At 56.7% G+C, this 20,328-nt stretch overlaps 3 protein-coding genes across 3 annotated transcripts; 1 reads left to right on the top strand and 2 right to left on the bottom strand.

Moving 5' to 3' along the window:
• Positions 1–451: 451 nt before the first annotated feature.
• Positions 452–5,151, bottom strand: BEST4 (bestrophin 4). Its single transcript, XM_045545591.1, has 9 exons — positions 4,509–5,151; positions 4,326–4,420; positions 3,522–3,755; positions 3,110–3,264; positions 2,431–2,508; positions 1,958–2,134; positions 1,759–1,839; positions 1,520–1,674; positions 452–1,375 (listed from the first exon to the last, which is right to left on the bottom strand). Exons 1-9 carry the CDS (start codon positions 4,733–4,735, stop codon positions 1,102–1,104), a joined length of 1,476 nt encoding a protein of 491 aa, XP_045401547.1. The 5' UTR covers positions 4,736–5,151; the 3' UTR covers positions 452–1,101.
• A 7,458-nt stretch (positions 5,152–12,609) lies between these two features.
• PLK3 (polo like kinase 3) lies at positions 12,610–17,705 on the top strand. The gene is made up of 15 exons (XM_045545588.1): positions 12,610–13,057; positions 13,224–13,331; positions 13,421–13,537; positions 13,681–13,810; positions 13,892–13,979; positions 14,787–14,882; positions 14,979–15,177; positions 15,284–15,407; positions 15,616–15,707; positions 15,949–16,042; positions 16,178–16,261; positions 16,359–16,521; positions 16,672–16,801; positions 16,952–17,065; positions 17,176–17,705. Exons 1-15 carry the CDS (start codon positions 12,848–12,850, stop codon positions 17,365–17,367), a joined length of 1,941 nt encoding a protein of 646 aa, XP_045401544.1. The 5' UTR covers positions 12,610–12,847; the 3' UTR covers positions 17,368–17,705.
• On the bottom strand, positions 17,628–19,182 carry DYNLT4 (dynein light chain Tctex-type 4). The gene is made up of 3 exons (XM_045545590.1): positions 19,039–19,182; positions 18,496–18,567; positions 17,628–18,388 (listed from the first exon to the last, which is right to left on the bottom strand). The coding sequence occupies exon 3, from the start codon at positions 18,375–18,377 to the stop codon at positions 17,718–17,720; it is 660 nt and encodes a 219-aa protein (XP_045401546.1). The 5' UTR covers positions 18,378–18,388; positions 18,496–18,567; positions 19,039–19,182; the 3' UTR covers positions 17,628–17,717.
• Positions 19,183–20,328: the final 1,146 nt, after the last annotated feature.

Here is a 20,328-nt window from a genome sequence, read left to right as displayed (position 1 = left end):
CTATATTGTGGGGTGCAGCTGTCTCCACACTTCTTCCTTTGTTCTGGCATTTGTTATTCTTTGGCCTGAAATTCAGTTTCAGCGTTCACCAGTTTCTTTAGGTGGAGGCTGGAGCTTAGGCAGGAATCTTAAAAGAGCTGTTTTACAACTCCAATCTAGAGCTCTGTGGGGCTGTTCCACAAAGCCCTCCCCTTACCCTCAACTGAATGCTCTAGTGCTGCAGGCCCACTAGAGAGATGGACCTGTGCTTCCACCCATAAACTGTCCTTTCTCCCGCTGTTTGGTTGGTGGGAATGGAGAAAGGTTTGGCACACCAAGGTCCAAACATTGAAGGTCATAGGTGGGTAGCATATGACTGTCATCACATATGTTTAATCAGCCTCAGGGCAGATTCCCAAACCTTACTAAATCTTCATCCTACTGTGTGTGTGCCAATTCAATTTTTAAACAATTACAATTACACAAGTAATAAATGAATATATTCTCATTGTAAACAAAAATTTGAACATTACAGCTAAAGCAAAAGTCCCCCAGCACACATACTGGCCCATTTTCTGAGTAACGTTATCAGGGTAAGGTATATTATCCTTCCAAACATTTTTTAACGCATCAGTCTTAAATTATGATCCCCGAGCCAGCAGCACAGCATCACCTGGGAACTCGTTAGAAATGCAAATTACTGGGCTCCATCCCAAATCTAATGCCCCAGAAACGCTGGGAGTGGAGCCCAGCACCCTTTTGACAAGTCCTTCAGTGACACTGATGCTCCCGCAAAGTAGAACCACTGGCCTAGCTCCCGGCTGCTGAGACGCTAACCGTGCACCTGGGATCTTGTCCTTTGTGCCTGGTCTCATTTATCCTTCTAGCTTCACTTCCCGCAAGTGACCCATCCTACCTTCTCTCCCGCCAAAGTGGACACACTCCCAGCCCTGGCTCAGGCCCTTCCCGCCATCTTCTCTTTCAAGGTCCGGGCTCAAGGCACACGGGAAAAGCTGCTGTAACAGCGCTGGCGGGCAGGACCGGGCACGGCGGGGAGTGGCAGTGGGCAGTGGGCGGAGGGAAGCGGGAGGGGTAACCTGGGGCAGGCACGAGGGCAGCCCCTCAGGGCTCCGGGGCCTCGTCCTCGGACTCCGCCGCCTCCTCCTCGATGCGGGCCGCGGCCTCCGGGTCGTCGCGCTCCTCGGCCCGCAAGCGCAGCAGATGCGGGGTCCGGGGGCCGCCTCGCGCGCGGCCGAAGTTCCGGAGGCTGGTGGCGGGGGAGGGCGCCCCTGCGCCCAGGAAGCGGCCGAGCAGCGGGGTCTGCGCGGGGGGCGCGGGCCGAGGCGACGCCGGGGACGCCTCCACCTGCAGGCTCTGCTCAGGGTCGTCGCTCATGCTGCGTGAGGGAGGGCGGGCTGAGCGAGGCGCAGCTCCGTCCGGGGCGGGGCGCGGGGACCGACCGAGTCATTGGTGCCCCAGAGGGTGGGCGGGGACACGCGTGCCGGCTCAAGTCCGGCCTTGACCAGCGTGGGCCACTCACCGCAGGTTGAAGGTGGAGCCCAGGAAGGAAGGCCGCAGGGACTCGGCCGCCGTGGCCACAGTGTAGGGTGGCTGCGGCTGGTTCTCATCCCAATACAGGTCCTTCTCGGCGGGGGGCAGGTTCTGGTACATGTCATCCACGGATAGCAGGGACACCTGGTAGCAGAGGGGCGGACAGCAGGTCACAAGGATCCTCCTCTCCACACCCGGGTTGAGAGTTGTCCCCAAGCCCCTGCTCACCTGCAAGTTACGGTCTATTAGCTGATTGGTCTCAAAGTCATCATCATCCTCACCAAAGGGGTTGATGATCTGTTCGGCCACCTGTAGGTTGCAGAGCCAATATTTTCTAGGCTCAGAGCCCCACTTTGTCCCCAAAGTTGGGGTGGGCCCTGTGCCCACGTCTCTACAGAGTAGTTTGGCATGACTATGAAGGGCTCACCTTGAGCCAACCAGCATAGAAGAAGAACTGCAGCAGAGTGGTGAGAGGCACGTACATGTCCAGGTCTCCTAAGGCCGGAGCAGGCTCCTGAGGTTTGGTAGCTCCTGCCTCTGGCTCCACAAACTGGCGGCCAACCAGGGAGAGGGCAAAGAAGGAGTAGACAGCTATGGTCACCACCTGGAGAAGGAAGAGCCAGGCTCAGAGTGTGGCACAGTGGGAAAGGGAGAAAGGCTGCCTCTGAGGATCTGTTGTGGGTCTGACAAGTAATTAAAGATCAGGGTGTGGCAGCACCCTTGGGGACAGGGCCATCTTGGTGAGGGTGGAGGGAGGCTCCTAGGATGAACCTGTAGTTGTTCAGTGCCTCAGAGGCCTGAACTGGGCAGTCAAGTACCATCTCTAATTCTTCTCAGCATCTCACACACAGCACAGGACATATGGTAGGCACTGGGACAGGGGAGGTAGGAGGCAGTTACTTGGGTGTAGACGAGGGGGATGCTGATCCAGTCATAGTGGAACAGCATGCTGCACTTGGCACGGTACTTGTTCAGCTCCTGGTGAAACAACAGGAAGAGGAAGTCACTGGAGGTGAGGAAGGAAGAATGAGAAGAGAACAAGGAAGCCCAGCACAAACTATCCTGGGCCAGGCCTAGGGGCTCAGTCTCTGCTGTCAGAGGTGTTATCAGGCTGGGGTGCCTGTGATGGGAAGCAGTTTAGCAAAGGAGTTGCAAGCACAGACCCTGGAACGCCACTAATTAGCTGTGTAACTTAGGCAAATTTGTTTTCCACTCTGTGCCTCAGTTTCCTCATCTGTGAAATGGGGATGATAATAACAGTACCTATCTCAAGGATTTTTTAAGGGCTAAATGAATTTGGAGTTTTTTGTTTTTGTTTATTTGAGACAGGGTCTCCCTATGTTGCCCAGGCTGGTCTCCAGCTCCTGGGCTTAAATGATCCTCTGCCTTGGCCTCCAGAGTAGCTGGGACTACAGGCATGGGCCACTGCACCCGGTTTAAATCAGTTAATACAGGTACAGTGCTTCCAAAAGCGAAGGGTACATAGTTGGAGCCATATAAGTGCTAAGTACTAAAATTATTATCCTTGTGAAAAGCTAGAGGGAGGAGGGCAGATGGGTCTGGTCCCAGGCTGACTCACTTCCAGAAGTAGACAGAGAGCTATGTCATCACGGATATGCCCATCCCTCCGGGCCTGGGCCGCCAAGTTGGTGAACCAGACGCAGGGCACCCAGTACTTGTTGAAGTCGGATTTCAGGCTCTCAAACTTTTTCCTCTCTTCCTGGGACATGAAACCTGCGGGGGTACAGTGGGAGGGGTGCGGGTGCATCCTCTGCCGCCAGGGGCAGCTGCTGTTCCACCAGATGGCAGCCCTTCCCCGCATCCACCGGCGGCCCAGGACTCGCGGTTCCGGTTCCGGGATCCCAGAGCTCTCCTGGGGATCAGACATCGGCTTCCCGAGAGGCCCCTGCCCCAGCGCTCCGCCAGCGTGGCACCGGCACCTGCACCCGGCCGTGGGCCGGGCCCCCAGAGGCTCCCCGCGGGCCGCGCACCTGCGTCCACCACGTGCTCCATGGTGGGGAAGCGCTTGAGCACTCGCGTGCTGACCGAGCGCAGCACCAGCACCGACGCCAGGTTGGCGTAGCGCATGAGCGTGCGGCGCAGCAGGCGGCCCCGCTGGTCCGCGCCGTGCACGCTGGCCGAAATGACGCACATCAGCTGGTCCGGCAGCGGGATGCTTGTGTACTGGGACCACCAGCGGTTCACCACCAGCGTCACGTAGAAACCTGGTGGCCACGATGGGTAGAGGGGCCGGGAAGGAGCATGGAGGGCCCAGGAGTCAGAGTGTCCCGTGTCCCCCAGCCCAGGGCCCGGTCCAGGCCAGGCTGAACCATGGCAGGAGGAAGGACACATTCGGCTCCAGCACCCTGCCTCTTCCCCTGGTCCCACCGCCCTGCTGTGCCAGGTCAGACCCCAAGGAAAGAGGCGTACACAATTTCCTCAGGCAGAGGGGAAGTGGGAGTTCAAAGCCAGGTAATGGTTAACTCTGACGTCTGCTTCCTGACAGTGGAGAGGGTGCTGTCCCCTCTCTTCAGCTCGCCTCCAGTGCCCAGAGTGAGGTTGTGAGAGCAGCAGGTGTCTTGTGCCTTGTTGGGAGTGAGGGTTCAGCAAGTGATGGGCAGGGCCTAGCCCTCCCAAAATCCTGCACCCAGCACCCAGCTGCTGTGCCTGCTCTGGTCGGCTTCCAGGCTATGCTGCTCCGCTAGGTAATTCTGACCCTCAGAGCTGTCAACTCAACCCAAAGGTCAGGTAAGACGGCAAGGAGGATACCAAGGGGAACTAGAAGGAACCCTCACCCAATACAAAGGACAAGGGGATGAGGTCCGCTGAGCGGTTGCAGTACCGGGCCACCTGGGCATACACATGCCTCTGCTCCTGGGTCAGCAGCAGCCTGGGGAAGATCAGGTGTAGGTTGGGTTAGAGGGAGGTGGGCAGCCCAGCTCCCCACAGGCCAGCCCTGAGACAGACCCTGCCCTCACCGGTAGGTGATGCTGAGCACAGTGTACAGGGCCACGAAGAGGAGGAACTCCTTGTAGAGGAGCTTGTAGATGCTCCCCCTCCAGCGCAGAAGCAGGCTGGAGAAGCCTCCGAAGCGGGCCTCCGCCACTTTCAGAGTGTATGAAACCGTCATGGTGCTGGGGGCCTGGGGCAGGAGGTCATAAAAGCTGCCCTCAGAGCTGCCCCTCTCCTTAGCTTGCCTTCCCATCACCACCCTTAGTTCCCCAGGCAACCTCCCTTTAACTCTGGTCACACACCCCAGCCTTCACCCTGTGTCAGTAGACAAGGGGTCAGAAGCTGCAGAGCAGAAAAGCGCACCCCCATCTCCTGCAGAGCCCAGTAGTACGTGGGTGAAGCCAGGGTGGAGCTGGGCAAGGTGGGGCTGAGATCTGTGCCCCTCATGTGTGAGCCTTGCCCAGGCTCCTCTTCAGCCTGCAGGGCTGGGGATAGCCAGGTCCTGAACTGCTGAGGACGAGAGACCCAACTCCAGCCCAGACCCACCACTATGCCTTGGGACTTTGCTCTGGAGGCTGATTATGTAGTCTCTGAAGGCCCAGGGTACTGTCACCCCCACCCCATTCCCACCTACCTGCTCTGGGCAGCAGCCTGTGCTGAGGGAGAACTGGGCTGGGCTTCACCCTCACACACTTAAATACCTTTTGGGTCCATAAAGTTAGGCTGGACTGAGGCTATCGTTGATGGATTGAGGCTGTCACCCAGCTTCTCCTGGTGCTGGGAACTGGATGTATGTCCCTACCCCTGCAGGGCTAGGCTGGCCTTTGAGTGACAGAAGTGCCACCTGTACTGACCCCACAGCTCACACAGACAACACCATGTCCTTCAAGCCAGGATGATAGGGATTACTGTCCCATGCTTCAGGTGAGAAGACAGATGTGTGATAAACTGTTGCAATAATACCAGCTGCTGATCACAGAGCACTGACTAAGTGACAGGCACTGTGCCAGGGGAACTGCTATGTCATCCTCTCGTGGAATCCTCATCACAACCCCATGAGGTAGGAATCATCTCCATTTCATAGTTGAGGCACCAAGAGATAAATTACTTGCCCATGGTCACACAGCTAGGACATGTGGGAGGCAGAACCCAAAGCCAGAGCTGATAAACTTCAAGGTTGGAAGTGGCTCAACTGGGTTGAGACAAGGGCTTGAGCTCCAGGACCAGGGTCTTGTGCACTGGCCACACTGCCAGCCTCCTTGCCCAGGCTCTGGGGGTCTTGGCCAGGCCCTTCCTCATCCCCATGCCACAGGGCTGATGGCACAGATCCAGGAGTTCAAGCCCAGGGATGCAAGTCCCTTTAAGCCCTGTGTCCAGCATCCTGACTAGGGGTGCCCAGGCTTTGAGTGGGCACTTCCACCTCTGGGCCTCAGTTTCTTCATCTGTCAACCAGAGGCACTGATAGAGTTAGAAACAGAACCTCAAAGCAGGCAGGGAATTGGGTAGTTCACTTACCCTCCCAGTGCTTACCAATCTGGGAGCGGTGGTCCTGCCTCTGATCTGTCTTGGGAAGCTCCGCCCCCACGCTGTTAGCCGGTTCTTACCCACAAGTCTTATCTAAAGAGAGGATGGGTGGGCAGGTGATTATGAGCATGGGCTTGGGAGTCAGACAGACATGGGTGTGAATTCCAGCTCTCTGTAACCTTGAGCAAGTGACCCAATGTCTCTGAACCTCAGTTTCTCCTCTGCAAAGCAGGATCAATAACACTTACCTCACAGGGCAGTTGTGTCTTCACAGAAACCATGCTTAGAGCCTGGAGCACTGTAGGCATTGAGCTCTGGCTACTATTAACTATGAAAAGTTCAATCTGTTCCCTGTAGTTTCCACCTCCTGGCCCACTGTTGCCTCTCAAGCCTTCCAGACCAGATGGTCCTTTAGAAATGAGGAGGCAGAGACCTTTCTGCTGATGAGGTTGTCCCCAAGCCAAACAGAGCCAGATCCTGAATACACAAAGCCCTCTGAGACTCACACATCTTTAATCCTATCACCAGCCTCTGCCTAGCTCATTTTTAACTGCTCCTTCAAGATGCAGCTCAGAGCATCCTCTGGGAATCCTGCTATGATTTTCCCCAGGTCACTCCACAAAGCCTTCTAGGTTTCCTCTCTTACAGCAGTTAAACGCACTGGTCTATGATCTGTTTACAGGGCGGGCTTCCTGCTAGCCCATGAGACACTTGAGGACAGGATTGGATCTGATTGATTTATCTAGGTAAAGCTAGGGAGAGCTTGAAATCAGGCAGTCTTCTCTTCCTTACCTTCCTCTTTCCCTCTCTTTCTCCCTCCTTCCACCCCCTCTTTCTGTATCTGTCCCCCTCCCTCCCTTTTAACATTAAAGACACTTGGTCCCCCTCCCCCACCCTTTTGTGAGATTTCCCAAGGAGCCAAGATCTGAAAACCTAATTGTGGCCTGACCGGAGTTATGTTCTCCTTCCAGTCCCAGGTGAGATGTCAGTGTGTGTGTGTGTGTGTGTGTGTGTGTGTGTGTGTGTGCGTGCGCATGTGAGTCCAGAGGTCTAAAGACCCAGGACCTAACCTGAGGAGGGCAAGATACCAGCCTCTGAGCCTTGGCCATCGTGACCATGCACCCCCTTCCCAAGCTCTGATCTGTGGCTTTCCTAGAGCATCTGGGCTGCTTACCACTTACAGATGTTCTAGGACTTGGGAAGCCAGGTCTTGGGAGTAGAGGGGCTCAAGCTGTGTCTCCCTGACACAGCTCTTCCCAGGGCACCCCAGCTGGCTGCATTTCAATCCTGCACCCCACCCCCATCTGTGGCCCTCACACTTCTGCCTGAACTCTGGTCTGTGAATTTCCCACAGAGGCAGGGATAAAGGTGCATGACCTGAAGCCTCTGCCGGAGAAAGAGGATGGTCCCCAGGCCTATCCAGCCCCTCCCTCCTGATCACCTTATCTCCCTTCCTAGCTGCTGACAGGTCCCCTTAGTTTATGGTCTAGGATAGGGAACCACTCAGCCATAAATCACCCACCCCACCCTTCTTATCCCTCCAGCCTGTCTCTTCCTGTCTACTGGCCCTGCCCACCAATGCCCACCGGTCCCCCTCCCCTCCTCACAGCTGAGAGCTGGATGTATGGCTTGGCAGTTAACAGAGTGGAGTCAGGAGCCTGACTGCCCAGGTTCCCAAATCCAGGCTTCACCGTGTCACCAAGGTCACTAAGCTTTGTCACCTTGGGTAAGCCAATTAACCCAGAGGTTCCCAACCTTTTTGGCACCAGGGAGCTGTTTCATGGAAGACAATCTGGGGGGATGATTTCAGGATGATTCAAGCACATTACATTTTTATACACTTCATTTCTATTATTATTACATTGTCACTTGCCACTCATTGATAGGGTTTTGATATGAGTCTGCAAGCAATTGATTTATTATGGTCTCTGTGCAGTCAGACCTCTCTGCTAGTGATAATCTGTATTTGCAGCTGCTCCCCAGCCTAGCATCACTGCCTCAGCTCCACCTCAGACCATCAGGCATAAGATTCTCATAAGGAGCACGCAAGCTAGGTCTCTCACATGTGCAGTTTACAGTAGGGTTCACGCTCTTGTAAGAATCTAATGCCATAGCCGCACAATTCACAATCACAAAGATGTGGAAACAACCCAAGTGCCCATCAATACATGAGTGGATTAATAAAATGTGGTATATGTATACCATGGAGTTCTACTCAGCCACAAAAAACAATGGTGATATAGCACCTCTTGTATTATCCTGGATGGAGCTGAAACCCATTCTACTAAGTGAAGTATCACAAGAATGGAAAAACAAGCACCACATCAAACTGGTATTAACTGATCAACACTTAAGTGCACATATAGGAATAACATTCATCGGGTGTCGGGCAGATGGGAGGGGGGAGGGGATGGGTGTATACACACGTAATGGGTGCGGTGCACACCCTCAGGGGGATGGACTCACTTGAAGCTCTGACTCGGGTGGGGCAAGGGCAAAACTGTTTTCCCTAGGAAGCCAGGGCCCAGTAGCCAGGGAAGCTTGGGAAGTTGGCAAATTGGGGAAGGGGCAAGTAGACCTTCATTCCTCCACACACCTTGCAAAGCCTTTGGGGGTCTGGCCCCTGGACTGTTCCAGCTACCCTTCCTCCTGCCCCTCTCGCTACTCTGAACTTTCAGTTCTTTCAAGGAGCAAGAGCTGTCACTTCAGACCTCAAGGAGCACACTGTTCCTCCTCTGGAACACTCCCTCCTTGTCCATCCTGTTCCTGGCTAACTCCTCCTCAGCCCTCAGGTCTCAGCTTAAAAATCTCAGCCTGACTGGGTGAGATACCACCTCTGGGCTCCCATAGGCCACCCCCATGCCCTGCCCCCCTTCCCTCTTAAAGCACCAGTTACAGTCCAGTGTAGTTGTCACACCTATGGATCACCCTAGGGTGTAGCACAGGACCTGACAACCAGTGGTTGCTCAGGAAAATGTCTGTTGAAAGAATGAATGACCAGTTCCATGGCTGATCTCCTAGTTCCTGTGCCCTGCTCTAGGGATCCATCAGCTTCCTCCTGATAAGCTGCCGTGGTGGATCCCTGCTGAGCCTGGCTTGAGGGCCTCTGGGGCACTGATGGAGGGTCTCAAGGCTGGGAAAGGACCAACTTATCATTGTCGAGGTAGAGGGAGGAAGCTTGGATGTCTTGTGGACCATACCGCACAAGGGCCTGTGCTTTGTGCAAGGGGGACAGTAGATCTTGTGACTTTGGTGTATGAGTACTTCAGCGTATGGTTGGGGCTAAACTTAAATAAGTTGTCTGAGTGAGCGGGGCTACTGGAGAAATGACTTTCTAGGGTTGGAGGACACAGAATTCTGAACTGGCCAGATAGGCCCTCTAAATCTGAGGTAGCAGGTCTTCTGCCTCTCCCCTCACCCACAAGAGAGAGTATTGGGCCTTGCTAAACTTTATTATAAAATTAAGAGGCTGTTATGGGCTGAATTGTGTACCCTGCCCCCCAAAATCATGCTTCTTTTTTTTTTTTTTTTTTGAGACAGCATCTTGCTCTGTCACCTGAATAGAGTGCAGTGGCCTCATTGTAGCTCACTGCAACCTCAAACTCCTGGGCTCAAGCAATCCTCCTGCCTCAGCCTCCCGAGTAGTAGCTGGGATTACAGGCACACATCACTGTGCCTGGCTAATTTTTCTATTTTTAGTAGAGAAGGGGTCTTGCTCTTGCTCAGGCTGGTCTCAAATTCTTTTTTATTTATTTTTATTTTTATTTTTTGAGATAGAGTCTTGCTATGTTGCTGAGGCTAGAGTGCTGTGGCATCAGCCTAGCTCACAGCAACCTCAAACTCCTGGGGTCAAGTGATCCTCCCTCCTCAGCCTCCTGAGTAGCTGGGACTATAGGTGCATGCCACCATGCTCAGCTAATTTTTCTATTTTTAGTAGAGACAGAGTCTCGCTCTTGCTCAGGCTGGTCTTGAACTCCTGAGCTCAAGCCATCCTCCCGCCTCAGCCTCTCAGAGTGCTAGGATTATAAGTGTGAGCCACCCTGCCCAGCCAAATTCATACTTTTAAGTCCTAATGCCAGCCGGGCATGGTGGCTCATGCCTGTAATCTTAGCACTCTGGGAGGCCAAGGCGGGAGGATTGCTTGAGCTTGGGAGTTCAAGACCAGCCTGAGCAACAGCGAGACCCTGTTTCTACTAAAAATAGAAAGAAATTAGCCAAACAATTAAAAATAGAAAAAATTAGCTGGGCATGGTGGCGTGGGCCTGTAGTCCCAGCTACTTGGGAGGCTGAGGCAGGAGGATTGCTTGAGCCCAGGAGTCTGAGGTTGCTGTGAGCTAGGCTGACACCATAGCACTCTAGCCCGAGGAACAGAGCGAGACTCTATCTCAAAAAAAAAAAAAAAGTCCTAATGTCAATACCTCAGAATGTGACTGTATTCAGATAGGGCCTTTAAAGAGGTAATTAAAAATGAGGTCATTAGAGTGGGCCCTAATCCAATCTGACTGGAGTTCTTATGAGAAGAGGAGATTAGGACACACAGAGATGATGCCAGAGTGCACACACAGATTAAAAGAGCATGTGAAGTTAGAGGGAGAAGGCCACCATCTACAAGCCAAGAAGAGAGGCCTCGGAAGAAATGAACCCTGCTGGCAACTTCTTCTTGGACTTCCAGCTTCCAGTACTGTCAGAAAATAAATTTCTGTTGTTTACGCCACACAGTCTGTGGTATTTTGTTATGGCAGCTCTAGCAAACTGATACAGAATTTTGCTTTATTTTCCGAATATAAAATTGCAATATTGAATGTGCCTTTTGAGCTCTCTATGCCTTGGCCCACCTAGCCGGAGGATTTGTCCTTTTTAGCCCCACCACTATGATATCCCCCTGGGAACCTGCTGACCTGCAAGGATAAAGGCCAGACTCCCCCTGGCCCCCAGCACTGCACTTAGGCCTCCCGCACCCCTCGCTCATCTAGGCTACCAGTATTTCTCCACGTCTCAGGCTGCTTCTGGTCTCACTTCAGTGGTTGGGAAGGGCAGGGATGGAGAAGTTGGTCCTGTGGGCCTGATGGGGAATTGGGTGGGATCCCTCTAACAGGCATATGGAGGGGATGAAATGGAGATGAGGCCAAAGATCAGGGGAGCAGCAAGGCACTGTGGCAATAATCCCAACAGCAGAGAGTGAGACCTACGCCAAGGTATGAGGCCAACATGGAGCCAAATGGACAGACAGCAGAGGTGTTTGGGAGATAAACTTAACAGGCATTGGGCATTCAGTAAATGTTTGTTGACTTTCCGGGGCACTCTTTCTAAAGTAGGCTCTTCTGTTTATTCTCCTGTTTGCTTTCCTCACAGCACTTTTCACAGCCTACAATTACCTTGTTTGTGTACTTGCCTGTTGTCTGTTTCCATCAAGCAGAATTTGAACTAAATGAGGGCTGCAGCCTTGAGCAGTCTTATTCCAGACAACGCCTGGTACTTAGCAGATGCTTTTGATAAATCTTTGGGGACTAAATGGCTTAGTAATCGATTGGATGGTACAGAGGGAGGGTAGGGAGATGAGAGATGACAAGGCCAGAAGGAGGCCTGTGATCCTGGAATAAACATTCCAGAGGGGTTAAGAACCCACCTCTGGGCTGGGCACAGTGGCTCACACCTGTAATCCTAGCACTCTGGGAGGCTGAGGCAGGAGGATCACTTGAGCTCAGGAGTTTGAGACCAGCTTGAGCAAGAGTGAGACCCTGTCTCTACAAAAAAATTAAAAAAATTAGCAGGGCGTGGTGGTACACACCTGTAGTCCTAGCTACTCAGGAGGCTGAGGCAGGAGGATCGCCCATTGCATTCTACCCAGGGCAACAGAAGGAGACTGTCTCAAAAAACAAAACAAAACAAACAAACAAAAGAACCACCTCTGTCTCTGGCCCTGGGAAAGGTGGGCATTGAGCAGAGGTCTAGGGGTGTGGATGGTAGCGGGACTAGCTGCCCAATGGCCCATCGCTGGCATTTGAGCAATTCCCATTCTTCACTTTCTGGCCTTCTGGCTGCTGACCAAGGCAGCGGGTACTTTCACAGGAAGGGGATATGGGACCCCGCAGAAGCCGGAGATGTGTTCCTCAAGAGCGTAGAAGTACGCAGCGGAAGATGTGGCCTGGCACTCACTCAGCAGGGCAGCCCACGGGCCAGGCTCGGGACTGTGCCATTCCTTCCAAGCCCTACAGGGGGCAGCACTGAGCTGGGCCTGGGGGCTCCGGCCGAGGGCGTGGGAAGCACGCGGTCCACACGCTTAAAGGGGAGTGTTGGTGACACGCCCGGGCAGAAGCAAGAGCCGCTCCTGCCTCTGCCCTGCGGGCTGGAACGCTGATCCATCTCGTTGCTGGGGAGACGTCCCCAGATGTCCGATCCCACCCAGACTTCAGCCCACCGCCCGAAGGATGGGGAATGAAAGAGGCTCCGATTAGCGGGACTCACAATTACCAAGGAGGGCTGGGGGGAGGGGACAGGGATCAGTTGGCCCCTGCGTCCCGGTGGCACCTACAGAGTGACGAGCAGTTTGGCTTGTCTTTAAGGCGTGGCCAGGGGCGGGGCCTCGAAGTGCATTAGGTAAGAGGAGGGGCTTCTGGGTGACGAAAGGCCTGCGAAGGGGCGTGGCCCCTCCGTGACTCGCCGCCAGGAAGGGGGAGGGACTCCAGTGACGCGACGCGGGGAGGGGACAGGCGTTCATTGATAAAAACGCCGGGCTCCCTCGGGCGCGAGCGCAGCGTAGCAAACCCAGGCAGTGCCACGCGCGGCCGGGGCCGGGCGGAACCGAGAACAAGCTGGGCCCGCGCTGCGACACGCCGCCCGCATGGAGCCCGCCGCCGGCTTCCTGTCCCCGCGCCCCTTCCCACGAGCGGCCGCCCCGCCCGCGCCCCCCGCGGGGCCCGGACCGCCTCCGAGTGCCTCGCCGGGACCTGAGCTGGAGATGCTGGCCGGGCCGCCCGCGCCAGACCCTGGGCGCCTCATTACCGACCCGCGCAGCGGCCGCACCTACTTCAAAGGCCGCTTGTTGGGCAAGGTGGGCCGGGGCCGTCTGGGGGTGGTGCTGGCGGGGGCTGAGGGGGGCTGCCCGGCTCCTTTTCCGGCGCCGGGCCGGTTGGGGGCGCTTGACCTGAGCGCGGGGACGTCTGCGGCCCAGACCCGTCCTCCCCTGGAGCGCCCAGCCTGATGCCCCCACCTCACAGGGGGGCTTCGCCCGCTGCTACGAGGCCACTGACACAGAGACCGGCGGCGCCTACGCTGTCAAAGTCATCCCGCAGAGCCGCGTCGCCAAGCCGCATCAGCGCGAGAAGGTGGGTCCAGGCCCAGCGGAGGAGGGGGGGGGGTGGGGATGGTGGCGCGGGAACCCCGGGAGGATGGCAACCCCTGGCCCTCATCGCAGATCCTAAACGAGATTGAACTGCACCGAGACCTGCAGCACCGCCACATCGTGCGTTTTTCGCACCACTTTGAGGACGCTGACAACATATACATTTTTCTGGAGCTCTGCAGCCGAAAGGTGAGGGATGGTGATTTGGGCAGGGATGGGGGTCGGGGAGAGAAGGGAGTCTTAAGACCCAAAGCTGGGGCCCTCAGCGGGCACAGATGGAGGGGGAGGGTCAGGGATGGCCGACCAGGGGCTGAGGCAGTGGCTCTCTGCAGTCTCTGGCCCACATCTGGAAGGCCCGGCACACCTTGTTGGAGCCCGAGGTGCGCTACTACCTGCGGCAGATCCTTTCTGGCCTCAAGTACTTGCACCAGCGGGGCATCCTGCACCGGGACCTCAAGCTGGGTGAGACTCCTGGGCCGGCAGGGTGGGGGGTTGGGGAAGGAGGGAGGAAGGACTCTGACACACCTCTCTGCCCCCATCTAGGAAACTTTTTCATCACTGAGAACATGGAACTGAAGGTGGGGGATTTTGGGCTGGCAGCCCGGTTGGAACCCCCGGAGCAGAGGAAGAAGTGAGTGTTTGAGGAGAGGGTTGGCCACAGTCTGTGTATGACAGTGTGGATGTATGTGCGAGGCAAAGTGACCGCCTGATGTGTACACGTCATAAGTGGGGAAGGGGTGTTGGATGGTATGGATGTGTGAAGGTGGAGGTCGCAGCCTGGGTTACTGGGACTGGTGGAGGGGGTGGGGGTCCTATAGGTGTGTGACACCGATGGGGAGGTGACCTTGAGTCCCTGATGGGGGGGGTGTATGGATTCTTGGAGGTGTATTATTGACCCTGTGTGAAGGGGGAAGGCGACATAATGCATGTGTGTGTGTGTGTGTATGTGCGCGTGGCAGATTGGAAGTATGTCAGTCGTGGAATGAGATACCCTGTGTGTGTAATAAAACCCTCCCTTCTGTGGCCACTGTACTGCGTGTGTGTGACACAGATAGCATGCGTGGCAGATGAGTGTTTATGGGGGATGTGACAGCTGGTGTTGTGTGTGTGGCACAGACCGTGGGAGGTGACAGCCTGATGTGTGTCTGACAGACGAGAGTGGGGGAAGGGATCAGTGATGGGCTCTCTGTTGACCCTGGCAGAGGGGGCTGGGCTGGGGGTCAGCGCCTCCTCCATCCTGAAAAGCAGCTGAGCAGCTGGGCCAGGCGGGTGGGTGGGGACTCAGCTGCCATCCCCAGCATCCATTGTCCCAGGACAAGCAGGAGCTCTCTGGCCTTTGGTGACAGGCAGCTGCTTTGTCTGGACTCGTAGCGGGGGAAGGGAGAGGGGCTGCTGGGCTGGGTCTGAGACTTCCCCTCTCCTCCCTACTATCTTCCAGGACCATCTGTGGCACCCCCAACTATGTGGCTCCAGAAGTGCTGCTGAGACAGGGCCACGGCCCTGAGGCAGACGTGTGGTCACTGGGCTGTGTCATGTGAGTCCCTGGGTCCTGGGTCAGCAGCAGGAAAGTGGTGGGAGTGGGGGGGGCATACCCTCCACTTACTCCTGACCCCTCATCCCTGCCCCACAGGTACACGCTGCTCTGCGGGAGCCCCCCCTTTGAGACGGCTGACCTGAAGGAGACATACCGCTGCATCAAGCAGGTTCACTACACGCTGCCTGCCAGCCTCTCACTGCCTGCCCGGCAGCTCCTGGCCGCCATCCTTCGGGCCTCACCCCGAGACCGCCCGTCTATTGACCAGATCCTGCGCCATGACTTCTTTACCAAGGTATGTGGCTCCAGTCTGCATATTCCGAGGGGATTGAACGGGGACAAGTGACAGGTCCTCTAGGGCCTCGGCCTCTCTTCTCTGTTCACGGGGCTTCCTTCCCCAGGGCTACACCCCTGATCGGCTCCCTGTCAGCAGCTGTGTGACAGTACCAGACCTGACACCCCCCAACCCGGCTAAGAGTCTGTTTGCCAAAGTTACCAAGACCCTCTTCCGCAGGAAGAAGAAGAGTGAGTCTGGGTTGTTAGTGGAGTGGGTGAGGGTGCAGAGCAGCAGAGTGGCTCGTTACATGCATTTCGGGGGTGGAAGAGCGTGGGAGCCTGTGAACTCCTGGGGAGAGTGTGTCATACGGGCACTTGGGAAAGCCTCTATGTCATCCCTGTGGGTAGCAGTGGGGCTGGGCAGGATACTGAGGGCCGTGTCACCCCTCATCCCCAGGTAAGAACCATTCCGAGGAGCGGGACGAGGTCTCCTGTTTGGTGAGCGGCCTCATGCACACATCCATTGGCCATCACGATGCCAGGCCTGAGGTGAGGTGCTCACGTGGGCACTGTTCCCCTGACTCACCCCCACCCTAGCAGCTGAGGGAAGCCTGGGATAAAAGCAGGTGGTGAAGCATCCAGCCTCGTGGTGGACTAATTGGCTGTGTCTCATTAGCCAGGCACAGCTGACCTGGGGTGACCCGGGAGCCAGGGCAGGGCTGGGCTGTGGACTCTCGAGGATTTGGATTTCAGGGCCTGGCTCACTCCCTTTCCCAACCCAACCCTTCAGGCTCCAGCAGCTTCTGGTCCAGCCCCTGTCAGCCTGGTAGACACAGCACCTGAGGACAGCTCACCCCGTGGGACACTGGCAAGCAGTGGAGATGGTGAGGAGCTAGGGAGGATGACAGGTGTTAGAGTTGCTGGGGCTGAGATCAGGGGCCAGAGGGAAGGAGCAGGCAGGGGAGCTGGCCTGGGTTCTGGGGGCTAATGCTTAAATCTCACTACCCTGCTCCCTTCAGGGTTTGAAGAAGGTCTCACTGTGGCCACAGTGGTGGAGTCAGCCCTCTGTGCTCTGAGAAACTGTGTGGCCTTCATGCCCCCAGGTAAGGCTGGGGTCTGGTGCATGTAAATGGTGGTGGCAGTTCTGTGACTAGGAGACCAGGAGCGGGGCCTCACTCTCTCCTCCCTCTCCCATGACAGCGGAACAGAACCCGGCTCCCCTGGCCCAGCCAGAACCTCTGGTGTGGGTCAGCAAGTGGGTTGACTACTCCAACAAGTTTGGCTTTGGGTATCAACTCTCCAGCCGCCGTGTGGCTGTACTCTTCAACGATGGTACACACATGGCCCTGTCGGCCAATAGAAAGTAAGTGCTATCATAGGGTACCTGGTACTCAGGCTACTCTACCCAGCAGGGCTGCACCTTGGTGCATGCCCCTGGGCTCAGGGGCCTTCGGTTTCTCAGGAGAGGGGTGTTGGTGCAGGACTCCCTCTGACTTCTGTTTCCCCCTTCCAGGACTGTGCACTACAATCCCACCAGCACAAAGCACTTCTCCTTCTCTGTGGGTGCTGTGCCCCGGGCCCTGCAGCCTCAGCTAGGCATCCTGCGGTATTTTGCCTCCTACATGGAGCAGCACCTCATGAAGGTGTGAGGGCTGGGGTGGGGCACTTTTGAGGACTAACACATCTTGCCCCTTCTGATTCCCCTTTGGTGGTGGTGGGTCTCAAAGCTAGAGGCTAAGGGAGATGTTAGTGGAGAGGAGTCTGACCAGTGACCCACCTGCCCCTGCTCCCAGGGTGGAGATCTGCCCAGTGTGGAAGAGGTGGAGGTGCCCGCCCCGCCCTTGCTGCTGCAGTGGGTCAAGACGGATCAGGCCCTACTCATGCTGTTTAGTGATGGTACTGTCCAGGTAAAAGCCTGTCCTGGAGTTGATGGGGAAGGTCTGGGAGGCCCAGGGTGCTGGGGAGGAAACTGGGCCTGGGGTGTAGGCCCTGATCACTGTCACTCTCCTGTGCACAGGTGAACTTCTACGGGGACCACACCAAGCTGATCCTCAGTGGCTGGGAACCCCTTCTTGTGACTTTTGTGGCCCGAAATCGCAGTGCTTATACTTACCTCGCTTCCCACCTTCGGCAGCTGGGCTGCTCCCCAGACCTGCGGCAGCGACTCCGCTATGCTCTGCGCCTGCTCCGGGACCGCAGCCCAGCCTAGGCCCCAACCTGCAGAGCAGGCTGCAACCCAAGCCCTCAGGCCTGAGGCCTGTGCCTGTAAGGCTCTGGCCTTTGCCTTTGTGGCCCTCCCTGTCCCTTTGGTGCCTCACTGGGGGCTTTGGGCTGAATCCCCCAGGGAATCAGGGACCAGCTTTACTGGAGTTGGGGGTGGCCTGTCTGTCCTCTGTTGCCTACCCTCTCTCCAAGATAAGCCTGAGCCTTAGCTCCCAGCTAGGGGGCGTTATTTATGGACCACTTTTATTTATTGTCAGACATTTATTTATTGGGATGTGATCCGCAGGGGGGCCTCCTCCTGGGATAATAAACTGTTTTGCAGAATTGGAGGCCTGCTCACTCATAGTAGAGCCCATGGACTGTGGCCACCGCAAAGAGCGAGGCGTTGGTGTAGGTGGCCGAGGCCAGCCCGTCCCTCGCCGCGTCCCAGAGCGAGCGGCTGACCACGTGCACGCCCTGGCCCACACGTGGCCCCAGCACGACGCTGCACACCAGCTTGTAGCGTGGCGGGCTGAGCTCGCGCAGACGTACACGCACCTGCTCGCAGAGCTCACGGGCCAGCCGACCGGCCTCGGTGCCCGAGTAGCACCTGTCGCACAGCCCGGTGGCCAGCACCGCCTCCAGGGCACGCTGTGCGCGCGCAGCCTCCCAGCGCTCCGCAGGCGCCGGCTCCGTGCAGTATGAGGGCGCAGCCCGCAGGGCAGGCGCCAGGGGCAACCTGGAGAAACTGACCCGTGAGGCTAGAGGGGGCACAGGGCCCAGGGATGGTCGCCGACCCCCAGGGCCCACGCCTGGACCGGCCAGCGAGTTGCGGCGGGAGAAGGAGGCAGTCAGACCCAGCACGGAGCCACGGCGAGAGGCCGGGCCCAGACCTGCAGGTCGGGCCTCATCAATGCTGGGCAGGCGGCCTCTGGGCCACATTGGTGGTAGTTTCGGCCCGGGGTCTTTGGCAGTCTCCTCCTCCTGGCGTCCGGGGGGCAGAGGCCTGCCAGCCATGGACCTGCCGGCTGGGAGACCCACACTTAGAGAGGGTGGCCTTCACTGGCCGCCTCCTACCCTCCCCAGTCTCTTGGTCAGTGATGTCAAGGGTTATTACCCGCTACCCGCTTCTTACCTGTGTTTTTGGAACAAGTGTATCAAATAGTTCAGGGCTGCCTGGATTTCTAGGTGCTTACAGGGCTAAAGGCTGTTAGGGACATAAACAGGGGAAGGGATGCTGCTCAGACTATGATCCTGAGCTAGTCCCTGCCCCCTGCCCACTGAGCTCCACTTTCCCTTGGGCACTGGTTAGCTAGGTGAGCTCTGCACTTCCTTTTCTCCCTTCCACCTGACTTCACCAGCAGGAGGAGAGATGTAGCTGGCCTCTGTCTCAGCCTGGACTGTGGAAGTGGTGCGCCAACTGCTAACCAGGAGAGATGGACAGATCTAACTTTTTCAGGCCCACAGATCCTTCTATCCCTAGGGTATTGAATCCAGTCACCTTCCACCCTAATCTGCTCCAAGGTGGCTGGCACAAAGATCTCCCCCTCAACTGGCTGAGGCTGGAGGCAGGCGACTCATGAAGCTCCTTCTGCCTTCCCCTTCTGGCTTCTGACCCCACCTCTCCAGAATCAGTCCTGGGATGGCTGCCCTCTTCTCCCGAAACTCCCTCAGGCACCTGAGTCATCTGCAAACTTTGGCCTTCGATCTCTCTCCCAGCTGACTCCTCAGCCCTTGCCCAGGTGGCCTGGCGGTGGGAGGGGAAGGGCCTGTGTTGTGGGGTTGCCATGGGTTGCTGGGGCAAGTACTCCGCCCTCCCAGGGTCCCTCCCTGTAGTCCAGCTCTGGCTTAACGTTAGAGTGTTACTACTGTGAGCACGTGCTCAATGTGGGGTGCCCCTGAGTCATCTCAGAGAGGGGGGCAACAGGGGCTTGGAGCTCAGGGGCATAATACCACAGGGGGACGAGAGGCTCTGAACAGAAAGGTGTCCTCCTGGCTGGGCCTGGTGGCTCATACTTGTAAGTCCTGGCACTTTGGGAGGGGCAGGGGGATTGCTTGAGCAATTGCTTGAGCCTAGGAGTTTGAAGTTGCAGTGAGCAGTGATGATGCCACTGCACTTCAGCCTGGGTGACACAGAGAGACCCTGTCTAAAAAAAGAAAGACATCCTCCTACCCCAGGGCTCTTGAGTCAATGTCCATTGCTCCCCTTGTGAAATAGCCAGATGACTGGCCATTTGTGAACAAGTCACAGAGGCCTGGGATATGGGGGAGAGACCTTGAGGCTGTGGGGGTGGCTGCTCAGGAATCAGGCCCACAGGAGGGAGCACGTCAGGGCTCTATCATCTCCACATCAGCCTCAACAAGGACAAACATTTCCGCTCCAGGCGCTGAGCTAGGGTGGGGCTTGGATGACTTCCTCAGTTCAGGCTGTGCTTGGGGGAGGGGAGGCCCATTGGCTTGCCTGGTGGGAGCCAGGCCTGACACAGCGGTGACTTGGTGGTGAACCCAAGCCCAGTCCCCTGATCCTTGCTGATCCAAGTGCCCTGAGGCTTGTCCCCAGCTGGCCACACCTCTAGTGTGCCCTCCCCACTTCCACCCTCTGTTGCATTTCAGGGATGCCAGAGGCTGTGACGTCTCTGTCAGAGCTGACAACTCCTCACCTGACTCCGCTTCTGGGAGGGATGGGACTGTCCCCTTCCATACAAGAGGGGTGGTCTGGGCCCTGGAAACCATCCCTGGGGGTGAGGATCTTCCCGTATAATGGGGGTTCCCCAGCCCTGGCTAACCTGATCCCACTGTGTGTCTGCGGAGGAGTGGAGGAGGGAAGGGTTAGGAGGGCAGGGAGGGGCTGGAGTCGGACTCCGCTTAGGGTCCCTCTGAGGGCTCAGCTTTCCCTGGGCCAGCAGGGGAGATGGGCGGGGCCTCTTCTCTGCCGGGCTCCAGTTTCCATGGAAACCCACAGGCTTCC

The sequence above is a fragment of the Lemur catta genome, chromosome 3 (assembly GCF_020740605.2).
Source record: "Lemur catta isolate mLemCat1 chromosome 3, mLemCat1.pri, whole genome shotgun sequence".
Lineage (NCBI taxonomy): Eukaryota > Metazoa > Chordata > Mammalia > Primates > Lemuridae > Lemur > Lemur catta.
This window is presented reverse-complemented; position numbering and strand designations above follow the sequence as displayed.

Bases quoted from the DNA above. Each gene is read 5' to 3' on its own strand.
- BEST4 (XM_045545591.1), bottom strand. From the start codon at position 4,735: ATGGGAAGGCAAGCTAAGGAGAGGGGCAGCTCTGAGGGCAGCTTTTAT. The intron at 4,421-4,508 runs GTGAGGGCAGGG...GATCTTCCCCAG, and splicing joins GTGCTCAGCATCACCTACCG to GCTGCTGCTGACCCAGGAGC. The intron at 1,376-1,519 runs GTGAGTGGCCCA...TCCCTCACGCAG, and splicing joins GGCTCCACCTTCAACCTGCG to CATGAGCGACGACCCTGAGC.
- PLK3 (XM_045545588.1), top strand. From the start codon at position 12,848: ATGGAGCCCGCCGCCGGCTTCCTGTCCCCGCGCCCCTTCCCACGAGCG. The intron at 13,980-14,786 runs GTGAGTGTTTGA...ACTATCTTCCAG, and splicing joins CCCCCGGAGCAGAGGAAGAA to GACCATCTGTGGCACCCCCA. The intron at 15,708-15,948 runs GTGAGGTGCTCA...CCAACCCTTCAG, and splicing joins ATCACGATGCCAGGCCTGAG to GCTCCAGCAGCTTCTGGTCC.
- DYNLT4 (XM_045545590.1), bottom strand. From the start codon at position 18,377: ATGGCTGGCAGGCCTCTGCCCCCCGGACGCCAGGAGGAGGAGACTGCC.